Source organism: Heptranchias perlo, chromosome 12 (genome assembly GCF_035084215.1).
Source record: "Heptranchias perlo isolate sHepPer1 chromosome 12, sHepPer1.hap1, whole genome shotgun sequence".
Lineage (NCBI taxonomy): Eukaryota > Metazoa > Chordata > Chondrichthyes > Hexanchiformes > Hexanchidae > Heptranchias > Heptranchias perlo.
The window spans coordinates 31125951-31149193 of NC_090336.1; the positions used below are offsets into that span (position 1 = coordinate 31125951).

The 23243-nt window shown below is 40.6% G+C and overlaps 1 protein-coding gene across 10 annotated transcripts in view; it reads left to right on the forward strand.

The window, feature by feature from the left end:
* sox6 (SRY-box transcription factor 6) overlaps nucleotides 1-23243 on the forward strand; it is a 519057-nt gene that overhangs the window by 194704 nt on the left and 301110 nt on the right. For all 10 annotated transcript variants that reach the window (XM_067993894.1, XM_067993896.1, XM_067993891.1 and 7 more), the window contains one exon: nucleotides 11044-11290. In XM_067993894.1, the coding sequence (XP_067849995.1) occupies nucleotides 11044-11290 (247 nt within the window). The remainder of the gene's footprint in view (nucleotides 1-11043; nucleotides 11291-23243) is intronic.

A 23243-nucleotide genomic window follows, 5' to 3' on the forward strand; every position in this document is an offset into this window, starting at 1 on the left:
AGCTAATCTGTTTTTGCTGGTGTTGGTTGAGGGACAAACGTTTGTCTATACATTAGTGAACTCCCCTGCTCTTCTTTGCATAGCACCACAGGATCTCAGCAGGCAGACAGGACCTCAGTTTGTTCACTTACCCAAAATACAGAACCTCTGACAATGCAGCATCCCCTCAGTGGTGCACTGATTATGTGCTGAGGGTCTGTTGGAGATTGACCCACCGGCTTCTGACTCAGAGATGACAACGCTGCCCTAGAGTTTAAACCTAGATTATAGAGTGGGGCTCACTGAGCAAAGATGATACACAAACTATCTCAGCCTGGGAATAAACTGTGTGTTTAAGTCTTCAGAAAAATAACATTAAGTGTGTCATTTAAAAAAAAACCTCTTCAGTGCCTGTCTTTGGATTTATTTTAAATTAATTCTTATATAAGTACTTTTCAGTTTAATTTGATTACAGGAAACAACTTTATTGGCTGAGTGAGAATGAGGGGACGTTATTTCTAAAGAAAACACCTCACAGCTCAATTTTTAAAAATTAAGTTATAGTTTTCCAGCAGACTATTTTCACAGCTGTGTTTGAGCATGTCATGCTTTAAGAACTTTAATATTTCTTTTATATACTCTGCGCTGGTAATTTGAAAGTTACTTACGGGAGGTGAAAGGCTTGTGTTATTGTTTCTCAATCTACCATCACTAATATCTGTACCAAATCCAGTCAGGTCCCCGTAAAATGAATAATCAATTCACCACAAAGCGCTGCTCATTTTATGAGTGGTAGTCAGCTAGAAATTCATAGCCGAGAGAATAAAACAACAAAAGTGTGTAGGCTGGGGTGTGAAAATGGAGCGAGTCCTGTCCACCTAGTCAAATCTTATTCAGAGCAAATTACTGATCTAATCTGGTTTCTTTCTCTCCTGTCCCACCCAACCCCCCCTTTTCCAACCTTTTAGTTCCAGTAGAGCTGCTTCTACTATATTCAGATTAAAAAAAGAATATGCTAGAAAATGCACAGTAGGTTGGTTAGTATCTGAAAGGATAAAAAGGTTTAGCATTATTTCAGGTGTGATACTGATGAAAGGTCCCACATGAAATAATAACCCATCTTTCTCTTTCAGATTCCGACTGACTTGCTGTGCATTTGCAGCACTTTCTTTTTTATTTCAGATTTCTCACATTGATGGTTTTCCTTGCCTTTTCCCATCTACTGTGGGTCAGAGAATATACAGAACATGAAGTTTTAACTCTGGGATGGTGAATTCTTGGTGACAACACTTATAGTACAGAGTACATGGATTAGACTGTGGAAAAATGTGTGAGCCCGGTGTATGTAAATTCAGTCTTTGCTGTGGTGGAATGGAATGAAAAATGACACATTATAGATATAAATGGGACTTAGATACAGTATTTCAAAAACAGATGTAGCATTTTAGAAGCTGTTGTTGTTCTGGGACTTGAAATTCTTTAGAGAACTGTGCGTTATCCCTTTGAGTACTGAATGTCCTTTGCAGCTTTCCAAATACACACATGTTTCCTGTAAGACCTACAAAACGAATTGTCTGTGAATCTCTAATGCTGAATATTATAATATAGAATTGGAACAATATGTATAATCGACCTGTCAATTCCATAGAACCTGAAATCTACCGTCTAATGACATCCATGTGTTCAGGATAATTAGAGAATTACATTGTCAGTAAATAGATCGCTGCAATGAAACTGGAGACAGAAAAAAAAGCCAAATGTTGGAAATCTGAAATCAAAACAGAAATGCATAGCAGATCAAATGGCATCTGAAGGGGAAAGACGGGTTAACATTTCAGGTGAGACCCTTCATTAGGGTCACACCTGAAATGTTAACCTAGTTTCCTGTCCCATTTTGGCATCTTTCTGACCATTTTTCCACAGAAAGGATTTTGAAAAAGAGTTACTTTTAACGTTGCATTTTCAAAGCAAAATGTATTCTCACAATTTTTTTAAAAGAACGGCACCTAGAAGAAAGCTGGTTAATGTGCTAATGAAGTTTTTTCTCCCAAAGACTGTAAACAATAAGCAATTCAAGAACTTGTCTCGGTATTCAATAAACACCTTACACCCATTGTGTTGGAAGGTCTTTTATCCCTTTCTGACTGTGAACAGTGAGAGATAAAACACCAAGATAGGGAAATGGGCAGGCAAGTTTTTAAAGAGAAAGCTGTGGGGACTTTCACAGAGACTGGAAATGCTTGTGGGCAGTTAGTAGTCATCTTGTTTTGAGTCAAGTAAAACAACCCAATGATGTGCGGAAGCATGGCGTGTTCCTTATTTTGTAGTTTTGTACAAAGCTAAGCTGTCCTGTTTGAAATAAGTGAATCCTATCATAACTGTTGCTCTGTATTTTCATGTGCTGTGAAATAAAGCAGCTTAACTCTTTGCATCAAACCTTGCCTTACCAAATGTTTGCTCAGTCCACCTTAGAGAGATTGAAGAAGCACATGTGTGAAAGACACAACTATCCAGTTCAGATCACAAAGGGACACTATTGTTAATCTATCATAAAATTAGATAAAGAGCAGTGTGCATCAATCTCCATAAAAGATACTTGGACTCCTTAAGGAAGTGACTAATGTCTCTGAATCCGAGAAGATATCTAAGACAAGACCCACTTTCGCATCACTTCCTCTTTCATATGCTGACTGATCTGTTGTGCATTTCCAGCATTTTCTGTTTTTAAAATTGGATTCAGTTAAAAATTGTATTTAGTTAAAAGAAGAAATAAATTATGTTAATTTAAATAGATTTCAACATGAATACATTGGAATCATATTACAGGTAATTGATATGGGTGGTCAAATTACCATCCAACATTACATTAGTGAATGCACTACTGTCAAACTATTAAAGATCTGTCAGTGGATATAATAAAGTGCAGATAAAGTCAATGTAATTGTTTGACAGGAAATAGTTGTAGTTGGTGATTGAGTGTTATGCTACTGAATATAATCAAATTGCTCATTAGTTTAAGAATTATTTAATTCCTAAGGTTAAAACATGGAGCTTTAGAAAAAATTTGAAATTTCATAAAAATCTCACATATCCTTTCTCTTATTATAGATTTTTTAAGGTGAAAGATTACCATTTTTTTTAGCCTGTTTTAATGAATGGTACATTTTTGGTCTTTGCATCTGTGACAGTGTTCTCTGGTTCACATAAGATGAGCTCAGTGCAGTGTAGACTATTCCATATCCTTTCCAAACAACGTACCTCAAAAAAAAGAATCTTCCATTGTTATTCCCCATACTGTAGCCTCTCTGAATGAGATTGCCTAATTAGTACCAATTGCTGGGGAAGTATGAGCAGTTTATGCTGTGGGCCTGTGCCTGCTAGATTTTGGATCAGACTGGCCACATTCGGTCTCCTTCAGACCCTTGAAATGGAGCTGAACTCAAGTTGGCAGTTGGCCTTTCATTTTTTGCTTCATTTTTTTCCCGTTGATTGGAACACTTGGAACAGGCATATTTAGCACACCAATGTTGCCATGACACCTTTATTTTTCATCTTTTCGACAAACTGAAGGCATAAAGTGTCTATGAGCACTGATATTTCCTGTACAGTCTTCTCTTTATGACATTATTTTCATTACTTGAGTATCAGTGATGTCAAGAGGAACCTCATTAATGCAGGTAAAAGGCTAGGTCTCGATGAGCACTGGGAAACCAAAGTCAACTGAACCTGAAGTTTGTACAATTATGAGAAGCTCAGCTTTGTGCTACTGATCAGCATCAGTTCTTGCTGCTGCACTTATGGAATCATAGAATCTTACAGCACAGAAGGAGGCCATTCGGCCCATTGTACCTGTGCCGGCTCTTTGAAAGAGCTATCCAATTAGCCATGCAATTCGCCTACCATACAGAAGGTGAAGTTGATCAGCAGTGGAGGGTCATGTGAGTGTACGGATCCAATCAGAAGCACTCCAGTGAGGTTGTCACATAGAGGTGTGATGCTTGTGGTCTTCATTCTTGCAGTTGATGACATATTGGAACTGCTGAATTGAAGTACTACTCTAACCCACTGCCAACCATCCACTCTCCAACATGCACTCTTCATCATCTAGAAATGTGAAATCTGTAAATTTTTAATATTAAATAGGAAGGAAAATTGATGAGTATTTCCTCATTATGAAAAACAGTTATCTTATTTGGCTCCAAAATGCTTCCACGGTGATTTCTCAGATGCAATTTTTAAATATTTATGTGATTTTCAAAATATTACATTTATTAAAAAAGTCCATAATAAGATTAGTGAATCTCATATTAATTTCTTAGCCTGTCTTATATTAATTTTTTCCCCTGGAAGACAGAATCACTGCACTGCCTCCATAAATTGTGAGAATTGTACCAATAGCCGTTAAATCCTCTTTGAAACATGGACTGCTTCATAAAACTCCTGTTTAAATTGGAATTAGCTTAATTATTTTATCTTGCACCTGATATATCAAGCACTTCCTTCACTGAAATATTCATGAAAACATGTGACAGATTTGTAAATTTTGTCTTTAACAGTTATACATTGCTTTATGAGCGTTTTAATCAGGATGTATTTGCTTGAAGAAACCATACGAGGAAGTTAATGATTTTGCTAATTTGAAAAATGCTGGTATGATTACCTAAGGTGAACTGATTTGTGCATTTTACAGGATACAGTAAGAAGTAAATTTACTCTGTGCGGCAAGCAATCAAAGAGAAAAATCTCTTATTTTATTATCTCGTTGCTTTTCCTCTTTTCTTCATTCCCCTCTTCCTCTTTCTTATTCCCCTCTTCCTTGTTCCTCTCTTTTTCTTTCTCATTTCTCCTTTTCCATTCCCCGTTCTCTTTTTTTATTCTCCTTTGTCTTTTTCTCATTCCTCCCTTTTTCATTCTCATCCTTCTTTTTCTTCTGGTTCCAGTGTTTTCATTAGCTGTGACAATTTTTTAAAAAGTCTTTCACAATACATCTGATGCCTCAACCCAGCCTAACATTCTTTAGTTAGGAGAACAAACTGTTGACCCTCTGTGTGCTTCAGCCAATAGTTTGTCTCAGAAGCATTATGTGTAATGGAAGAGGTCAGGTAGACTAGACAAGGTATCAGCTCTTCAGCAATGTAACACAACCCCAACTGGGACCTGGCAGAGTTCCTGTGCACATTGGATATTGTGATTCAATCAGTCCCAGCACTTGAAATGAAACCCACTGAGAGTGCGCACCTGGCAAGATTGAAGTGAGAAACAAGGAAGGGCTTTTGAAAATGTTTTCTAACTCATCTTGATGAGATTTGGGTCAATTTGTTACTATCTTAATTGTATCCAGGTCAAATCAAATTGGTCTTAGGACACAATTTCTGCCCATTCTGGACAAATGCAGCACTGTGTACTGTGACAAATAACATGTCAAACCATCTGAATAGATTATTAAACTGTTAAGAAAATTTGAGTCTGCTGCTACTGTGATGGTTCAATTGGTAAGTGCATTATCCCATGTAGTACTGAGCCACCCAAATCAGGCACAGATGCGGCAATTGACCTCACATAAATGCCATCCATCAATGTTTGACATGAACAATCAGTGAGCGTTTGTGGGCAAAAGCAGCTCCTCCCCTTAGCACTGACCCCCCCCCCCCAATAGTTCCCCCATTAGCGCCATGACTGGCTCCTCCCCTTAGCACCATACCTGGCTCGCATCTCAGTGGTACTCCCGGCTCCTCCTCTTAATACTCTTTCTGGTTCCCTCATTAGTGCTACACCTGGTTCCGCTCCTTAGCACTGTTCCTGGCACTCCCCTTGGTGCCACTCCTTGCTCCTCCCTTCAGCAATACTCTCAGATACTGCTCTTGGGGATTGAAAGCCATTGCATGTTGTAAGCAGGAGTTCTGAGAGGAAGGGGGAAGAAAAAGAATGCCAGCACGAAATTGGCATGGGAAAGAAGAGTTCCACCATGAACTGGGGGAAGGAACAGGAGCACAAGAATATCACTGAGCCGAGGGGAGAGAAGGAGAATACTAGCATTAACTGGGAGTCAGGATCTGAACAGCGCCAGCATGAACTGGGGTGGGGGAGAAGTATGGCTTCATGTCACTGAAAACTGTCTAGGCAAGTTAACAATCAGATTTAGCAACAGACAGTACCAATACATAGTCAAAATAGTCAGCAACGTCTGTGCAAGAAATGAGGGAAAATCTCTGCGATTTCGACCATAATTTTCTTCTATATGAACACATTCAGGAGAAGAGGAATGTTTGATTTACTGGCAGGTTAGGTTATTGTAAGCCTGTGTCTGATTGCGCTTTCAATTTAACCACATGTCATAGGACTACAATCAGGATGGTTTTGAGGTCACGTCAGCTGTTTTGAGGTTGCCGGTTAGCTTTTGCTAGTTTTCCAGAATGGAAAATTATGGTGTCAGTACCTATGGACTCATTAGGGTAAAAATCTTCAAAATGTCCTGCTATTGAATGTAGTCCAATGACCACTGCTGGAAAAAAAACATGAGTGTAGACAATGGGGAAGATCAGAATCAGGCTTGTCAGTGATGCACACATGGTCAAACAGCCTGCCAGCACTAAGTGTGATACATGGGCGAGAAAACTAAACCCAGCCTCTGAGGACTGCACAAGAGTCAGCACATTCAGGAGAAGAGGGCAGAAAAACATGAAAGCAAACATTAGGTTTGGGAGACAGAAAATAAAGTTACATTCCTAATCCCAGGTATAATTAAGTCCATAATATAATCCAAGTATATAATTTAATATGATATGCTTCCCCTGATTTATGTGGAAGCTAAGCTGGATCATTTCAATCACGGCATCTGAAACTTTTTCAGTCCGTTTCAAGACCCAAAGGAGCGAATGGTGGAATGGGTGTCGTTACTTAAATAAGTTACCCAGTTTCCCATTTAGATGAATATAATTTTTTGCAAATTGCAGCACACTGGTTGCTGGCCAATATCAGTAGCATTGAAAGATAATGAACATGTTTCAGGAAGTCAGGTTGTCTTATTGTAGATGCCTCTCCTGTATCCAGTGCTGAGACTATATATATATACTGGGGCTCAGGAGTGATTTGCAGAGGTATGTGTGGTTCAGAGCTGTTTTGGGCCCAATCTCTCTTTCTCTCTTTCACACACACACATGTTTGGACCCTGTATGCTGTAGTAATGCATTCTCCAGTTGGCCATTGTAGGTTAATACAGACCTTTAAATGCCTCCTTGCTTCAGTAAACTGCCTGTCAATTGAGTCTGTTGATTTGACTACAATTCCAGAACCACGTAAAGGTGAAAAAATATCAGGTAAATAATATGCATTGTATATTCTCATGTCAGAATGTACAAGGCTATATTTTTCAGAAACTAGAGGGCTATGTAACAGTGTGTGTATTATAACTGGTAATCAAATCCAGCCTTTCCCCATTAGAACTTTAAGTGATTGAGTCTCTGGTTTTCACTTTGCTGGTGCACCCTGCTGTTTTCTACCATTTTGAGGGAGTCATTTAATCCCTGGTGATTATATCACTAAGATCAAACAGCCGTTTGGAATATGACTTTCCATCACAGGCCACTGTATTTGCCCTGTGCACAACAGTAGGGAATGAACTGAGCCAAACACAACAGATCCACTAGTTTGCAGAGACTGACTCCAAAGATTATTGAAGAGCAAGTGCTGATGCATTTTTTGTCGACAGGACTTCTATTTTTTCTATTGGGTTAAAAATCTGGTTCACTTCACTCAGTGACTTTCTGTTTCGAACATTCCTTTGAGGTTGCAATTATATTGTGAAGAAATAATCTTCATTGGTGACATGATGCAATGACACTCTGATGTGTTATGTTATTGAATGGGACAATGTACAGTGCCCCACATAATGAGTTTCTCCCCCACCCCCAATTTCTTCCCATCCCGTCTTGACTTTATAGAATCATTGAACTTTATGCTGACTGAAGTTTTACAGGTGCTTGCGGGTCTTCCGAACTGTGTCTAAGTAGCCATTCTTCATGTGTGAGCCTAGACAGTAAGTGCCTTCAGGCTATTTGGACTATGGCGGAAAATCACAGTTAAGGCTGATCCAAGTCCTCATCTGACATTTATACATATACACTTTCCAAAAGAAGTCACTGGAAAGTGATCAGGAGTGGGAAATCTGACATTTTTTTCCCCTTTTCCCGAATAAAGGTTCATTGAGACCAATTCCAGATCCCCCACTGTTGCCTATACTGAGATGAGCTGACTCAAAGGATTGAACCTGGGACCACCCTGGTCTGTATGGCTCAGTCATACACCAGGTGGTGCATTTACCAACTGATGAGCTGGACAATCTATAGGTTAGCCCATGAGGAGAGACCAGGTCCTTCCTCACAGGGAGGGAGGGAAAGGAATTTGAAGGGTGAATCACTTTAAGCCAGCAAGTACACCTTCTAGCACCTAGCTAACATGAACATTGATAGATGTAGAGAACCACTTTGCCCACCCTCACAGCTGCCAAATGGTGTGTTGGGATGCGGGATGGATATTTGGTCAGCCTGTCATCTTTTGACTGTAATGCTGTACGAGGGCACTTCGATCCCTTGTGGAATTTGCACATGTTGCGCACACCCAAGCTCTTTGGAGTGGCTTTCACTGCGGAGCTGGCAAATTCTGTGGGATCCACAATTTTACCCTCTCTTTATAAGTTCTTCACCAATTTAGGGATGACTAGTATTGCTGCCAGAATCAAAGTGTTGCCAGATGGAAAGTGTAATAAGTTCCATTCTCCAGTAGTGAATTAACCCTCGCCCTGATGAGTGACAGATTATGTTGGCTCGCATACTCCTAACGTTCATTTTTGAACTACAGTTTTTTATCCCCTCAATTTTCTCTTCTGAAGGCATTGACTCATGCTGGGTTCCACAGGGATCAAAAGTGCTCAAGTACCTCACCCAAATGACCATTCTTCATATGTGAGCGTGTCCAGTGAGTGTTGGCAAGCTATTCTACTGTGAAGCCGTTGTGGCTAGGTTCAATCCTATCCTCACCCTATGTCCACACACAGACATTTTCCATTAAAGGTCACAGAATAATAATCAGGAGCAGGAAGCCTAGCTGATTTTTCATTCTCCTCTCTAGCCAGGGGTCCTCAGGCCTATTGTAGTGTTTCAACTGCTGCCCCATTTGAGATCAGCAAGAACGAGATCTTCTGGTTTGTGTTGCTTTTGAACTATACTGAAAGTGTGGATTCACATTAAGAATCCCTCCCCGTACTCCACCTCTGAAAATCTATTTGGGAGGGGCCCATTCTACCATATTGAGAAATAGCACAGTGGAGTGAGAACAGAAAAAGCGTGAAAATAGATCTAAAATTGAAAAAGCCTACATGCATATGATGACATTTATGGAGGGTTGGGGAACAATACATAATGAGTCACAACAGAATAATTATTAGTCCTGGAGCCAACTTGTGAAAACTGGCTAAATAAATGAAATTGTAGTGCCCCTCCCTTTGCAGAAACAAGACCTGTTTCTATAGGTACAGTAAGCCTATAATATTCCTTATGCCTTTCTTTATTACTTCTCAGTCTTAAACCTCTTCTGTATGGGGGATGCTACAAGTTCAAATTGATCCACTCCTGACTCCGGTGCTACATTATCCAGTTTGTTAAAGCCATTTACCTGTTCCTGCTTCAATTATATGTTTACCTGATACTGAAAAACGGATTTTGAATCTTCGTCTGATTGATAATTAGTTTTATTAGCGGATTTCCAATGGTATTGCTTATAGTAGGTTGGATGATAAAATGTTTCAAAATAGCCAGAGAATTATACCTTGTAATGTAGGTATTCTGCCTAAGATGGAATTGCATTTGGGGCCCATAAAGTTTAATTGCTGTAAATCCTGAGGTCAGCTAGAATAATTGCTATTGGTACGTGAAATTAGCAGATTAGGAGGTTCTTGTAAATTAACCAGGTCAAAAGAAACCACCATGAAATAACTAACTTTCTTTCTCTTTATTTATACTTTTGATGCTTGGGATTGTAATGGTTAAAATGTGAGAGATGCATAACACTTGTACATAGATATATATTTATGCCATACATTTGAATGGAAGGAACTTCATGGAAACTGTTTTCGAAAAGTCTTAATTAAGTTGACATAATACTAATTTGGCGATGCTATTTTGTAGTAGGCTGGTTAAAAACAAGGGTCACTTTGGGCAGTATTTGTTTGAAATAACTTGGTCTTTAAACCCACACAAGACAGTGCAGTGTAGGTGTGATTCAGAAGCTTTTTAAAGTGGTCCTGTCTTTGCTTTTAAAAGAGAAACAGCTCTCTAAAGCCCTTTGGGGACGCATTGGAGTCTCTGCATTGAGATCTAAATTGCAAGTGTTATTCTTAACTTCTGTACAGAGCCTGTAGCATGTTAAGAATTGCCTTATACATTGAGTTTTATATTTCTTCAACTCCTGCTCCTCCCGGCCCCACAAAAATAAATTAAAACTTATCAGCAGGGCTCCTCTTCGACCGGACTGCCAGCTGATGCTTGGGAAGTGCACCTGGGACCAGGGACTTGCCAACGCAATGGGTGTGAGGTGTTTTATCGATTACTGAGACAGGGTAACAATATGCTTTGCACATGCACCGCCTAGTACTGCCCTAATATGGCAGTAATGTACATCATAGGACACCAATTTGCATATTAAAAGGAATTACTGCCTGACTCAGGCTGGCACTCCAGGCATCCAAAGGTAGGCCCTGAGGAAAAGAGGGATGGTCACAATGTCAGCGGGAGTAGGGTAGCAAGTGATTTCCCAACATTTCCAGGGTGCTACCAATCCATTTCTGACAGGTAGGAGTCCTCAAAATCACCCATTCCCCCCTGTTGTGTGCGGAATCACAGAGCTGATCACATTTCCTACCTCAGAAATAGTAACTCTGTATTCAAAGTGTCATATATATTAGTAAATGTATGCATTTTGAAAGCTTCAAAGAGGAATAATTTTGTCAAGTTAGTAATATCCTCTTATTATTATCATTGAATCTGTGTCCTTCTTCTTTACCTTCAACAGCAGAATGTCTTCCAAGCAAGCCGCCTCTCCGTATGCTTCTGCTGCTGATGGAGAGGAAGCCATGGTCCAGGAACGATTGGTGCGGGAGAGGGAAAGGGAGGAGCTCAATGACCAGCATGCAGCCTCACACCTGCCCCTGCACACGTTAGTAATCAACAAACCTCACTCTGAGGAGCTACCACCTGTTGTCAGTAGCCTCCAACCTGACAGTGACTGGGAAAACATGGCTGCCACCCAGCATAGAGTGGTAAGTACATGGCCCAAACTGTCCTGAATTTAAGCATCTCTTTCACTTACAAAGATTAAATCATTATGTTTCTTAAGCTTTGACTTTCCACCTAGTCGTACTGTAGGTTCGGTCATGCAACCTATCAGCTAAATGGATATTATACCACGTGTGAGGGATAACACACAGTGGGGTGAATTTTCACTTTTACCGCCAGTGGGAAATGGGCGCTTGCAGATCGGCCTCTCACTTTAGACCCCGCCCAATTTTTACTTCCGTTAACGTCAATGGAAACAAAGATCGAGCGGGGTCGTAAAACGAGCTACCGATCCACTGCCGCCCATTTTCCGCCTAGCACTAAAAGCCAAAATTCATCCCTCTGTGTTGTCAAAATGGATTCTCTGATGCCAATAAGAAGGCTCCCCGCAATTTACTCCCTTCCACTCCTGAACATGCTGATCTGTTCTAGGGTACAGGTTCAAAGGGCGCCAGCAGCCTGGAGATACCTCACCCATGTGGTCATTTGTCACATGTGAGACTAGAAGGTGTTTCGACCACAGAGAAACATCAAACCAATCTTGTCCTCACTCAATATCCGCACACAAACACAGCACAGATCACTGGATAGTGATCAAAAATGGGAATTCTGGCTATGGTTTTCCCAAACTTAGTCCAGGGATGTTGAGGTCAATTGTTGTGCTTCTACTGCTACCTCAGCGAAGATCAGGGTTTGAATCCATGGTCGCCTGGGTTTCTATGAGACTATAGCACGCTCGATGAATTCACCCTCTGAACCATTAGGAAACCCCAAAAGAAGTTTAATCTTTAAAGTGTGTACGTATGCGATTAAAGGTACATTTTATTCTTAAACTGCCAAATAAATGCGGAATAAAAAATGGAACCGATCAGAAATTTTCAATATGATCTAGGGAAAGACCCCAACCTTTTTTCAGATGATGCACTTGAATGAGCTATTGGTGATGAATGTCCAGGAGATTTTGACTTCAGAGCTCTAGAACTTAGCTCTTCATGAAATGCAAATCCAAAGAGCAGGGATATTCCAGGAAACACAATGCTTCCCGGCTACTAGTGTGACAGGCGATGGATATTCCCTTTCTTCTCCACCCCAACCCACATCCCCCAACACCCCTCCCTTGCTGGACTACTAGGGATCAGCTACAAGGTCAGCAGGTAGCAAAATAAAATTTTAAGAAAACAATTTTTTTTTAAATGATCCTTTTTTAAAAATAAAAACCTACAGCTCCCCTGACTGCTCACTGTGGAAACGAGCTGCCCAGTGTGAAATTCAGTCATACGGACTGGCAAGGCCCCAGGTTAGGTCCCTCTGTGCTAGGTTAGCAGATCTCAGCTGGGGTGGCAGTACAGGGTGCTACAATTGGCCCCCCACCACCCCTGAGCTAGGGAAAGAAAAATCAGTAAAGGTTCCTGCTTGCTATTCCAGTGTCTCCATGTTGGAACGTGTGCCGATGTTTTAGTGAAAATGGGGTCAGGCTTGGTTGTGATTCTTTCATGGTTGAATACCCAACACAAGCCGTTAAAGCTCACATGTGAAGAATAATCGCTTGGGCAAAGGATCCCAATGCTTGTGAATCAGATCTGAGTGTGAATTAGTACCTTCAGGAAAGGTGGGGGGTTGGCAGGGGGGAAGAGAAAATTGAAAAAAGAACTCTCTTTGCTCAAGGCACAGATTCTAGGCCCCATGTTAAGACTTTGGTTGTGCAGGGACTATGTGCTTCAAGCAACAATATTTACTGCAATATAAGACAACGCTTATTTCTATTAAGCTGAAGCTGACAGCAAATAGAAGAGTGCCAGCAGTCAAAAATTCAGTGGTAACCGATTCGTGAAACCTGACAGGATAAGAAGACAACTCTAACGCATAATTAAAGAAAATAAAATCAGTGTATTTGCTTCTGTTTGCCGTGCACCAACTGGGACCTCGATTGCCTTTAATGTCTGAATCAAGGGCAGGGAATGAGGGACAGGAACTGAAATGGAAATTTCCAGTTACACTTCACATTCATTTTATCCATACAGAGCTCTTTGCACAGCTCGAAACACATAGCACCTCGATGATTAAATCTGAAAATGGTGCTGTGATTTTATTTACATATCAAAAAAATCATTAAGACTGAGTGTGACAGTTTATGCTTTAGACAGTTATCCAAAACTTGGCTTTCCATAGACATTAGACATACCTAGGTTATATTAAATTACCAAAGTTTGAAGTGTGTAACTCTACACTTTAGAAGAAGCCAAACCCTAGATTTTCTGATATTTATTGACTGCCTCCTTAATACTACAGTGAACAGAAGTCGTTATAAAATGAGTAGCACAGTTAGTTTTATGTATTTCATCACTTAACTCATAAATTAATCTTTCCCCACCTAGTGATTTAGTGAAACTGCTTCTCTGGCTCTGAATATACAGTGAGCTTGGTCCAATTCCTTTTACTAAGATAAAAAAATATAAAATGTATGTTGTATCTGTAAATGTAGCATTACAGTGTCGTAGTGTTCCAAAGTCCTTTCCCTTTCGCCAATCACATATCAGAACGTTAACCAATCAGATCCCAGAAATCTCTGCCCCCTTCAACCTGCCAGTTTAACAAATCAGTTGCCTAGAACCTGGGAGCCATCAGATCTCATGTCACCAGGAACCAATGAGATTCCAGAACCATCTCTGTGGTGTCATTTCTGATTGGTTCAGTCACAATAAGGGTTCACCAGACTGATTCCTGGGATGGTGGGATTGTCGTATGAGGAGAGATTGAGTAGACTAGGCCTGTAGATCTCATTGAAACATACAAAAGGAAAGGAGATCTCATTGACACATACAAAATTCTTACAGGGCTCGACAGGGTAGGTTCAGGGAGGATGTTTCCCCTGGCTGGGGAATCTAGTACCAAGGGTCACAGTCTCAGAATAAAGGGTAGGCCATTTAGGATTGAGATGAGGAGAAATTTCTTCACTCAGAGGGTGGTGAATCTTTGGAATTCTCTACCCCAGAGGGCTGTGGAGGCTTAGTCATTGAGTACATTCAAAACAGAGATTGATAGATTGATAGATATTAAAGGCATCAAGGGATATGGGGATGGGGCAGGAAAATGGTGTTCAGGTAGAAGATCAGTCATGATCTTGTTGAATGGCGGAGCAGGCTCAAAGGGCCGGGTAGCCTACTCCTGCTCCTATTTCTTATGTTCTTATGTTCTTAATAAACATCCATCAGATATTCTAGGCATTAATGAAAAAACATCAGTTTGATATAGTCGTCATCACACTTCCTCACTCACCCTACTGCATTTACCTAAAAATAAGCTTCATCATATAATTAACACATAAGAAGTTCAATTATTCGCAAAAGCATTACCAAATTTGGCCATGAACATCCCATCCCACCTTGAGAATGCTCTGACATCTCTCCAAGTCGTCCCTGAAAAATCAATAATACACACCGCCCTGCAAATGTCAGAGCTGACCACACCAGCTTACTCGAGCCACATCCGATCTTATTGAAACATATAAGATTGTGAAGGGGCTTAATCGGGTGGATGCGGTAAGGATGTTCCCAAGGATGGGTGAAACTAGAACTAGGGGGCATAATCTTAGAATAAGGGGCTGCTCTTTCAAAACTGAGATGAGGAGAAACTTCTTCACTCAGAGGGTAGTAGGTCTGTGGAATTTGCTGCCCCAGGAAGCTGTGGAAGCTACATCATTAAATAAATGTAAAACAGAAATAGACAGTTTCCTAGAAGTAAAGGGAATTAGGGTTTACGGGGAGCGGGCAGGAAATTGGACATGAATTTAGATTTGAGGTTAGGATCAGATCAGCCATGATCTTATTGAATGGCGGAGCAGGCTCGAGGGGCCGATTGGCCTACTCCTGCTCCTATTTCTTATGTTCTTATGTTCTTATCCCCTAATGTCAATTTGAAAAACACATTGCGTCGTTGATCAAAAGCATGCACGTAATCATGATTAAGTTCCTCCCCACCCTCCAGTGCTAGATGTGACTGCTCGTTGCTCTCTTTATCACTCCCTACACTTTCTCATCATGGAGTGTCAAATTTTGTTTGATAATTCCTCCTGTGAAGCGCCTTGGGATGTTTCACTGTGTTAAAGGCACTATATAAATGTAAGTTGTTGTTGTTGTTGCTATGACAATGGTCCTGGCTTCCACAGCTCCACAGCCTATCTCTATTTAACCAAGCTGAGAGAGACCACCTGTCGTGGTCAAAAAGATAGTGGTATTCAGATCCATGGGGATGTTTGGACCTGTTATTCTGCCCCAGACAATGTTAGTGAGAGATGAAACTGCACAAAAAATGTATAGATTGATGTCGATCAGAAAGTGCAAAAAGGGCAGATAATTTTGACATAGATTAGCAACTCCCAGAAATAAGAACAACTTCACTCTATTACAGCATGGTTTTTTTTCCCTCTGCCTTTTCCATTTATTTTATTAAAGGGCACTAAAGTTAGCCTTCGCATTTCTGCGCTGAGGAGTGGAAAATTAGCCAACGTCTTCAGAGATGAGAATGGGGGAAAGTGTATGTGAGCCATACTGAGATAGAGAAAAAGAAGGTGACAGAAAAAGTGGAAGACAAAAACAGAGTGAGGGTGACCGAATTAGTGTGTGTGACAGACAACCACAGAGACAGGGGAAAAGAAACATTTTTAAAAAACTTTTAGCCAAGAGCAGTGCTATGGGAGATGAATTGGTGATTATAAATTCTCCAAACCTTGGGTCTAAATAGCAGGTAGCAAGGTTGCAGTTTAGAATCACACCAAGTTGACATTGCCGAGCAATTAATGAACAAAGTCTTCATTTAAAAATGATACAAGAGTTTTGAGGTTACCCAAAATACTTTTGGTGAATTGCATTCTGCACATTTCAGTGTATCCTAACTAGAAAAGGATTAAATTGAGGACATTGTTCATTGTGGGTCGCACTGATTAGCATAATTATAATTTTTTATTTCAGTTATATTTTGGGAGAGTTTATGCTCATTATGGGAAGGATTTCACTGTTGGGGAATGGAACATTTTTCGAGCCATGTCAGTATTGAGCATTCCAAGGTTATCAGTTATTGCACGGTTAGATGGAGGAAAGAGCTCTTTACTCTACTGCATCAAGTACTCCCAGGTTGATTATAGCATCAACCAGATGCAGGACAAGACTCCATCTATGCTACTCCATTATGTACTTGTAGGCATGGCACAGATTAAATGCAGTGTAAAATCCCTTCATGCAATTGAGCATTCCCAAGTGAGACATTGCTTTGACTAAGTGAAATGAAAAGCTTCCTCTACACTTTGTTCCATCAATTGGATGTAGAGCAGAGCTGCCAATACACTGCCCCAACATTGCTATAATTGTGATTCAAAGGCCCACTGTCAGCAGCAGGTTTTTTTGGGCATTATTGCAGTTTTATCATTGTCACACCTTCCCAGCTTGGTCACATTATAGATGACATTGCTGCTGGGAGCAAACTGTTCCAGATATCACAAACCTAGCAGTTAAGACTGGGCTTTACCACAAAACGCATTAAACAGCAGCCTGAATCTTTTCTGAGCCATCCTGCAGGATTCAAGAAACTATATCCCAGTGACGTCCCTGTCAGCCGACCCTCCTGACATTTTATTCTAACTGATATTTATTTGGTATTGTTATACTGTACACCAATTCTAACAAATAATTGTTTTCTGTGCCAGTCAACAACATATTTGTGAGGAGAAATTTTCAAATAGAAGCTGAATATAACAACAGTATGAAGTTTGAATAGATGTAAATGAAACCAGACTATCAATAGGGACTTAAACCTGGAAATTACAGGGCATATTCAGCCTTACTAGATGGGAGTAAGAGTCAGAGATACGGCTAGAACAGTGCAGCCTTGCTCCTCCGACCCACTCCTAGAGCACAGCCTTGCTAGACAGGAATGCAAGTGGCGACAGGGCTGGAATGTTACAGCCTGATCCTCAGACCCTCTTCTGGAGCACAGCTTTGCTGGATGGGAGCATGTGTCGGGGATAGTGCTATAAACAAGCTTTACTGAATTTACCCTTAGATCACATAATTATTCTCTTTTACTGTCCAGATGATAAAGGATTGATTTTTAAAAAATGATGCATTGTATCCTCATCACTCTGGAATGTATTTTACTTTAAGGAAGGACTTCTTAAAATCTGTTACATTACATTTAAAAAAAACCTTGTCCTTCTTCTCCAAATTTCTTTCCTCCTGCCCATGACTGTCCTGGCATCAAAGCTAAAGCTACACCTGTCCTCACTGCCATTCACACTTTCCAGCAGGGGTCATTCCCCTACCTGGGGAGCTGAGGCCAATTGGAGCGTCCTCCTGTTGACTTGCTAGAGGTCAGCTAACTCAGCACAGACTGGGGAAATCGAACCATGGACCTTCCTTACTGGATGGTTTAGCTACTCCCAGAGTAGTGCTCCTATCAACTGAGCGATGAGGGTAGCTCAAGAATCCCCCCACTCCCACTCCAAATTCTATTTGTTGCAAATGTAATGTTGTTCTAATTGTACTTTTCAACCTAGCTAGTATCCTTGCTCCCCTTTCCATATCAGCAAATGTGGCAAACAGTATGAGGTAAGAATTCCTCTGGTCACTGTAAACTTTGCAAGAAGATTTCCCATATTTGCTATTTCTAGTGAAATTGTAAATGAATTCTAAAAGAATACATTCATGATTTCCCTAAAAATAACAATCGGGAACTTTTCCCCGATGGTGAACCTAACATGTCTGTCTCTGTATGTGGCCTGTGAGGTGGGTGAGGGTGCAGGTAAGTGGCACCCAGTGGGCAGCAAGAGTTCTGGCCCTCGCCTTGTTTTTAATTGACAGACTGTTGTTCTAAGGATTGCAGTATTAGCAATTCTACTAAGAACAACACCAACAAGGGAACAGCACTCCATTAACAGCTTTAAAAATAATCTGCAAAACTGACTTTTTTACGATTGTCAAAGATCTTTTCTGCATTGAATCTAATCAGTTTGGCTGACTTTTGACAGCAATATCTTTGAAACAGAATCATTTTTTAAGGATTGATTTATTGTGGTAAGCCTTGTTAAATTTTATATTATTAAAGCTTTGATTTGTGGAGAGGCGAGGCATCTTGCGACACCACTATCAGTTGAGCATACATGTCAAAGGGATATTGCCTCTTGATATATCCCAGCCTGAGTAACAAGCCCCAGTGTAAATAATTGAAATTTCCTATTTAAATTCTACTAAATATTATTTTATTTTCGTCAAGGCATCTGAAAACAGGATGACTGCTTCAAGAATAACCTCGTCTCCTTTAATTTAGTTTAATTCAAATAACATTCTAGAGGGTGGGGGAGAGAAAGAGAAGATCCTGAACTTCCATAAACATACTCAGCACAAGACATTTTGTGTCAGCGTGGCTTTGATGTATGTAAGTTGGTGCCAATTAGATTTTATGTATGGAACTGAACAAAGAAATGGCTCAGTATTGATGCTTTTAATCATAAATGTTAACTTTTATTTGAATTCATAAAATTCCTATACATTATTAGTATGAAAGATGTAAAGGTTTTACTGGACCTGATATATTTTTGGCAAGCTCTGTATTTCAAGTCACTCTGTGCAATGGGAACGGGTGAGTGCCATTCTATTTTGCTTCATGGTGTTATTTTGTTTCGCATTGAGAACTCCAAACATAGGGCCTATAATCCGGGTCATTGCCGAATTTGAACATTGGGGGAAAAGGCGAGTTGAACCAAGGAGCGGTGGTTAGATGATGCCAAGCTTGAGTTTTAAAAACCTGTAGATTGTAGGAGGAAGGGAAGATGGAGGGAAGTAAGGAGCTCCACGGTTTTGAGATGGGTGTTTTTCTGCGATTGGGGCGAGGGCATGTCATTGGGCTGTGTAGAAGGAATTTTTTCACTTGGGAGTGCTTGTGCTGACCCTAGATGCTCAAAAACAGAAAGCATTCCATTTCACAGCACAATCATCCCTAACATTCATGAGGAGAAAAGAAACACAGAACAAAGTTTAAAAATCTGAGATTTACAGAAGAAAGCTCCCCCTCTAGCCCTTAAACAAAGATGTAAATGTATAACTCATTCAGGAAATGTATTCCTATCTAGTTGCATAATTTCCATGTTCGTCTTCCACCAGTGTGGGTGAAATTGATGATCTGACTTCACGTGCCTCAGTCTCAATTGCATTATTAATGTCATAGAGATAAATAAAGGCAGCGAGGCTCAAGTGGTCCTCAGAGACACCGACTTACTGATCAAAGGCAAAACTGAAAGTCTCCCGCAGGTTCGGAAAACAAATGGCATTCACAGCCTAACAAAGTGTGCATTGTTGATTCTGAGGAGCTGTCATAGCGCAATCATCAATATGCAAGTATTCTCACTCTTGTCACTTACGTCTAAAATATACAACTTCACGGAGAACTTAACCACTTGCATCTTTAGAGCTCCCTCTGAACATGTTACTCCTTGTTTCATTCAGTTGTGCTTGAATTAAGGAAAAGAAAAAGCAAGGGCTGATTTCCTTTCATCCTTTGGATTTCTAACTCCATCCTATTTCCTTTGATATATTGTCGTCCAATCCTTGTGCCTGTGCCAGCGAGGAAGGTTGGAGTTCAGGGAAAGGGGAAAAATGTCTGTGACAAAGCCATCTTGACTGTTCTGCATAAAAATCTTACGTTGTAGGAGTAGTGATGAATTTTGATATTGTTAGATGATTTTAGGTGCATATAGGGGAGTCAGTTAGAAGTCAGTGGGCACATAATTGCTCAAGAAGGTGAGGTAGTCCAGGAAAGGAAAGACGTCTGTAAACAATGAGGGAAGAAAAGGATGTGGAAAAATATTTAACAGTTTAGACCCAGTAGAGCATGCAGATCTATTATACTTACAGCACAGTCCATTTCCTTGTAACCTATACTAGAATAAAACTCAAGAATGTGATTGCGGTTTAGGTTAGATAGTACAGACTACTATGTTTAGGTCAATTGGTATAATGTTAGTCATGTGGTACATTGCTGTAGTTCATTTATGCTATATAGTGTCACTGTAGTTCAGTCATATGGTAATGCTTCACAGTAGTTGAATGGTACAGTATTACAGTAATCCAGTCATTTGGTATAGTATCACAATGATTGTCATGTTGTGCAATATCACTGTAGTTCAGTCACGTGGTATAAAAGCAATGTAGTACAGTCATGCGGTATGATAGCAGTGTAGTACAGTCATGTGGTGCAATATCGCTGCAGTTCAGTCATGCGATATCGCTGTAGTTCAGTCATGTGGTGCGATATCGCTGTAGTTCAGTCATGTGGTATGATAGCAGTGTAGTACAGTCATGTGGTGCGATATCGCTGTAGTTCAGTCATGTGGTATGATAGCAGTGTAGTTCAGTCATGTAGTATGATAGCAGTGTAGTTCAGTCATGTGGTGCAATATCACTGTAGTTCAGTCATGTGGTGCGATATCACTGTAGTTCAGTCATATGGTGCAATATCACTGTAGTTCAGTCATGTGGTGCGATATCACTGTAGTTCAGTCATATGGTGCGATATCACTGTAGTTCAGTCATGTGGTGCGATATCACTGTAGTTCAGTCATGTGGTGCGATATCACTGTAGTTCAGTCATGTGGTGCGATATCACTGTAGTTCAGTCATGTGGTGCGATATCACTGTAGTTCAGTCATGTGGTGCGATATCACTGTAGTTCAGTCATATGGTGCGATATCACTGTAGTTCAGTCATATGGTGCGATATCACTGTAGTTCAGTCATGTGGTGCGATATCACTGTAGTCCAATCATGTGATATGGTATCACTGTAGTCCAATGAAGCAATACAGTATTACAATAGTTCAGTAATGTGGAATCGTCACTGTACTTTGGATCACATTATTGTCTGCCCTGCACTACTAATATTAGTAAATATCTACAGGTCAAGAACCATACAGTGGTAAGTTTTCTAACCAAAAGGGCTCAAAGACCTCAGCACCACTCTGTCGGCATAAGTGTGGTGATATTGGTACCGGTGACCCCTGTTACTGACCCCACTGGAGCATCCATAGTCTCACAATTAGCATTGATTGGGTGGTTGCCTGCATCACCTATGGATCCATCTTTGGCGGATGCCAGAGAAAGGGGGGGTAGGGGGGGTGGGGGGGGGAGTGGCAGGAAAAGCACTGCTGGAAAGCTGCTCATTCCACAGCTGGCGTCACTGGTTAAGAATATCTTTCAACTTCTTCCCAATTGGCCCCTTTCATAAGGGAGTCGAAAAGAACCATGATGTTGGAATTCTCAGATGGTCCTTGAGCAGGTCTGGATCACTTTTTAACACATTATAGTAAAATTCTCCACATACTACAGTGTTCCTTCATAGCATATAATATATCCAGACACTTTAAAAAGTTATATGCAGTTCAGTAAACCCTCTATATAATACCCCAGTTCCAGGCCTAGACTAGTAACCCCGTAATAGTTACTGATTTTAAGTACTGTCTGTCCGGCACAGTGGTGAATTGGTCTGGTTGTTAGCATCATGTTAAGCTGCTCACTAGCTTCTCCAACTCGGCTTTCTCATGGTTCCCTCTCCCGCTTTCTCTGGCTTGTTCTCTATCTCTCTCTGTGCACATGGTTATCGGTCACTCTTGCTGCTCTTGGGACTCTCTAGTTTGTCTCCGAGCACACTTTCTATCTACTCTTCCTTTCTGTTTGTCTGCTCTGGGCTCTTTCTCTCTAGAGTACCCTCTTTCTCTCCCTTTCTCTCTCTGTTCACATGGGTCTCTTTTTTTCTATCCTTTTCTGGTTGCTCTCAGGGCTCACTCTCTGTGGCTTTTAAGACTCTTTCCCACTTTGACTTTTCACAAGTTCTCTCTCTCTTGCTGTTCTCAAGGATCTATGTTGCTTTTGGCTCAGCTGATTTTCTTTTGAAAGTAATTATTGAATCTGCTTCCACCACCCTTTCAGGCAGTGCATTCCAGATCATAACAACATGCTGTGTAAAAAAATGTTTCCTCCTCTCGCCTCTGATTCTTTTGCCAATCACCTTAAATCCTGCAAAGGGCGGTGGAAGTTTGGAACTCTCTTCCGTGAACGACAGTGGATGCTAACTCAATTGTTCATTTTAAATCTGAGATTAATAGTTTTTTGTTAACCAAAGGTATTAAGGGATATGGGTCTAAGGTGGGTATATAGAGTTAGGTCACAGATCAGCCATGATCTCATTGAATGGCGGAACAGCCTCGAGGGGCTAAAAGGCCTACTTATGTTCCTATGTGCTCTGGTTACCAACCCTTCTGCCATTGGAAACAGTTTCTCCTTATTTACTCTGTCAAAACCATTCATGATCTTGAACACCTCTATCAAATTTCCTCTTAACCTTCTCTGCTCTAAAGAGAACAACCCCAGCTTCTCCATTCTCTCCACATAACTGAAGTCCCTTATACCTGGTATTATTCTAGTAAATCTCTTCTGCACCCTCTCTAAGGCCTCGACATCCTTCCTAAAGTGTGGTGCCCAGAATTGAGGCCCCACCAGTGTTTTATAAAGGTTTAGCATAACTTCCTTGCTTTGTACTCTATGCCTCTTAATGAAGCCCAGGATCCCAAATGCTTTTTTAACCGTCTTCTCAACTTGACCTGCCACCTGTCTCTGTTCCTGCACTCCCTTTAAAATTGTACCATTTAGTTTATATTACCTCTCCTCATTCTTCCTACCAAAATGTATCACTTCACACTTCTCTGTGATAAATTTAATTTGCCACAGGTCTGCCCATTTCACCAGACTGTCTATGTCCTCCTGAAGTCTGTTACTATCCTTCACATTGTTTACTACATTCCTGAGTTTCATGTCATCTGCAAGTTTTGAAATGATACCCTGTATACCCAAGTCCATTAATATATATCAAAAAGGACAGTGGTCCCAACACCGACCCCT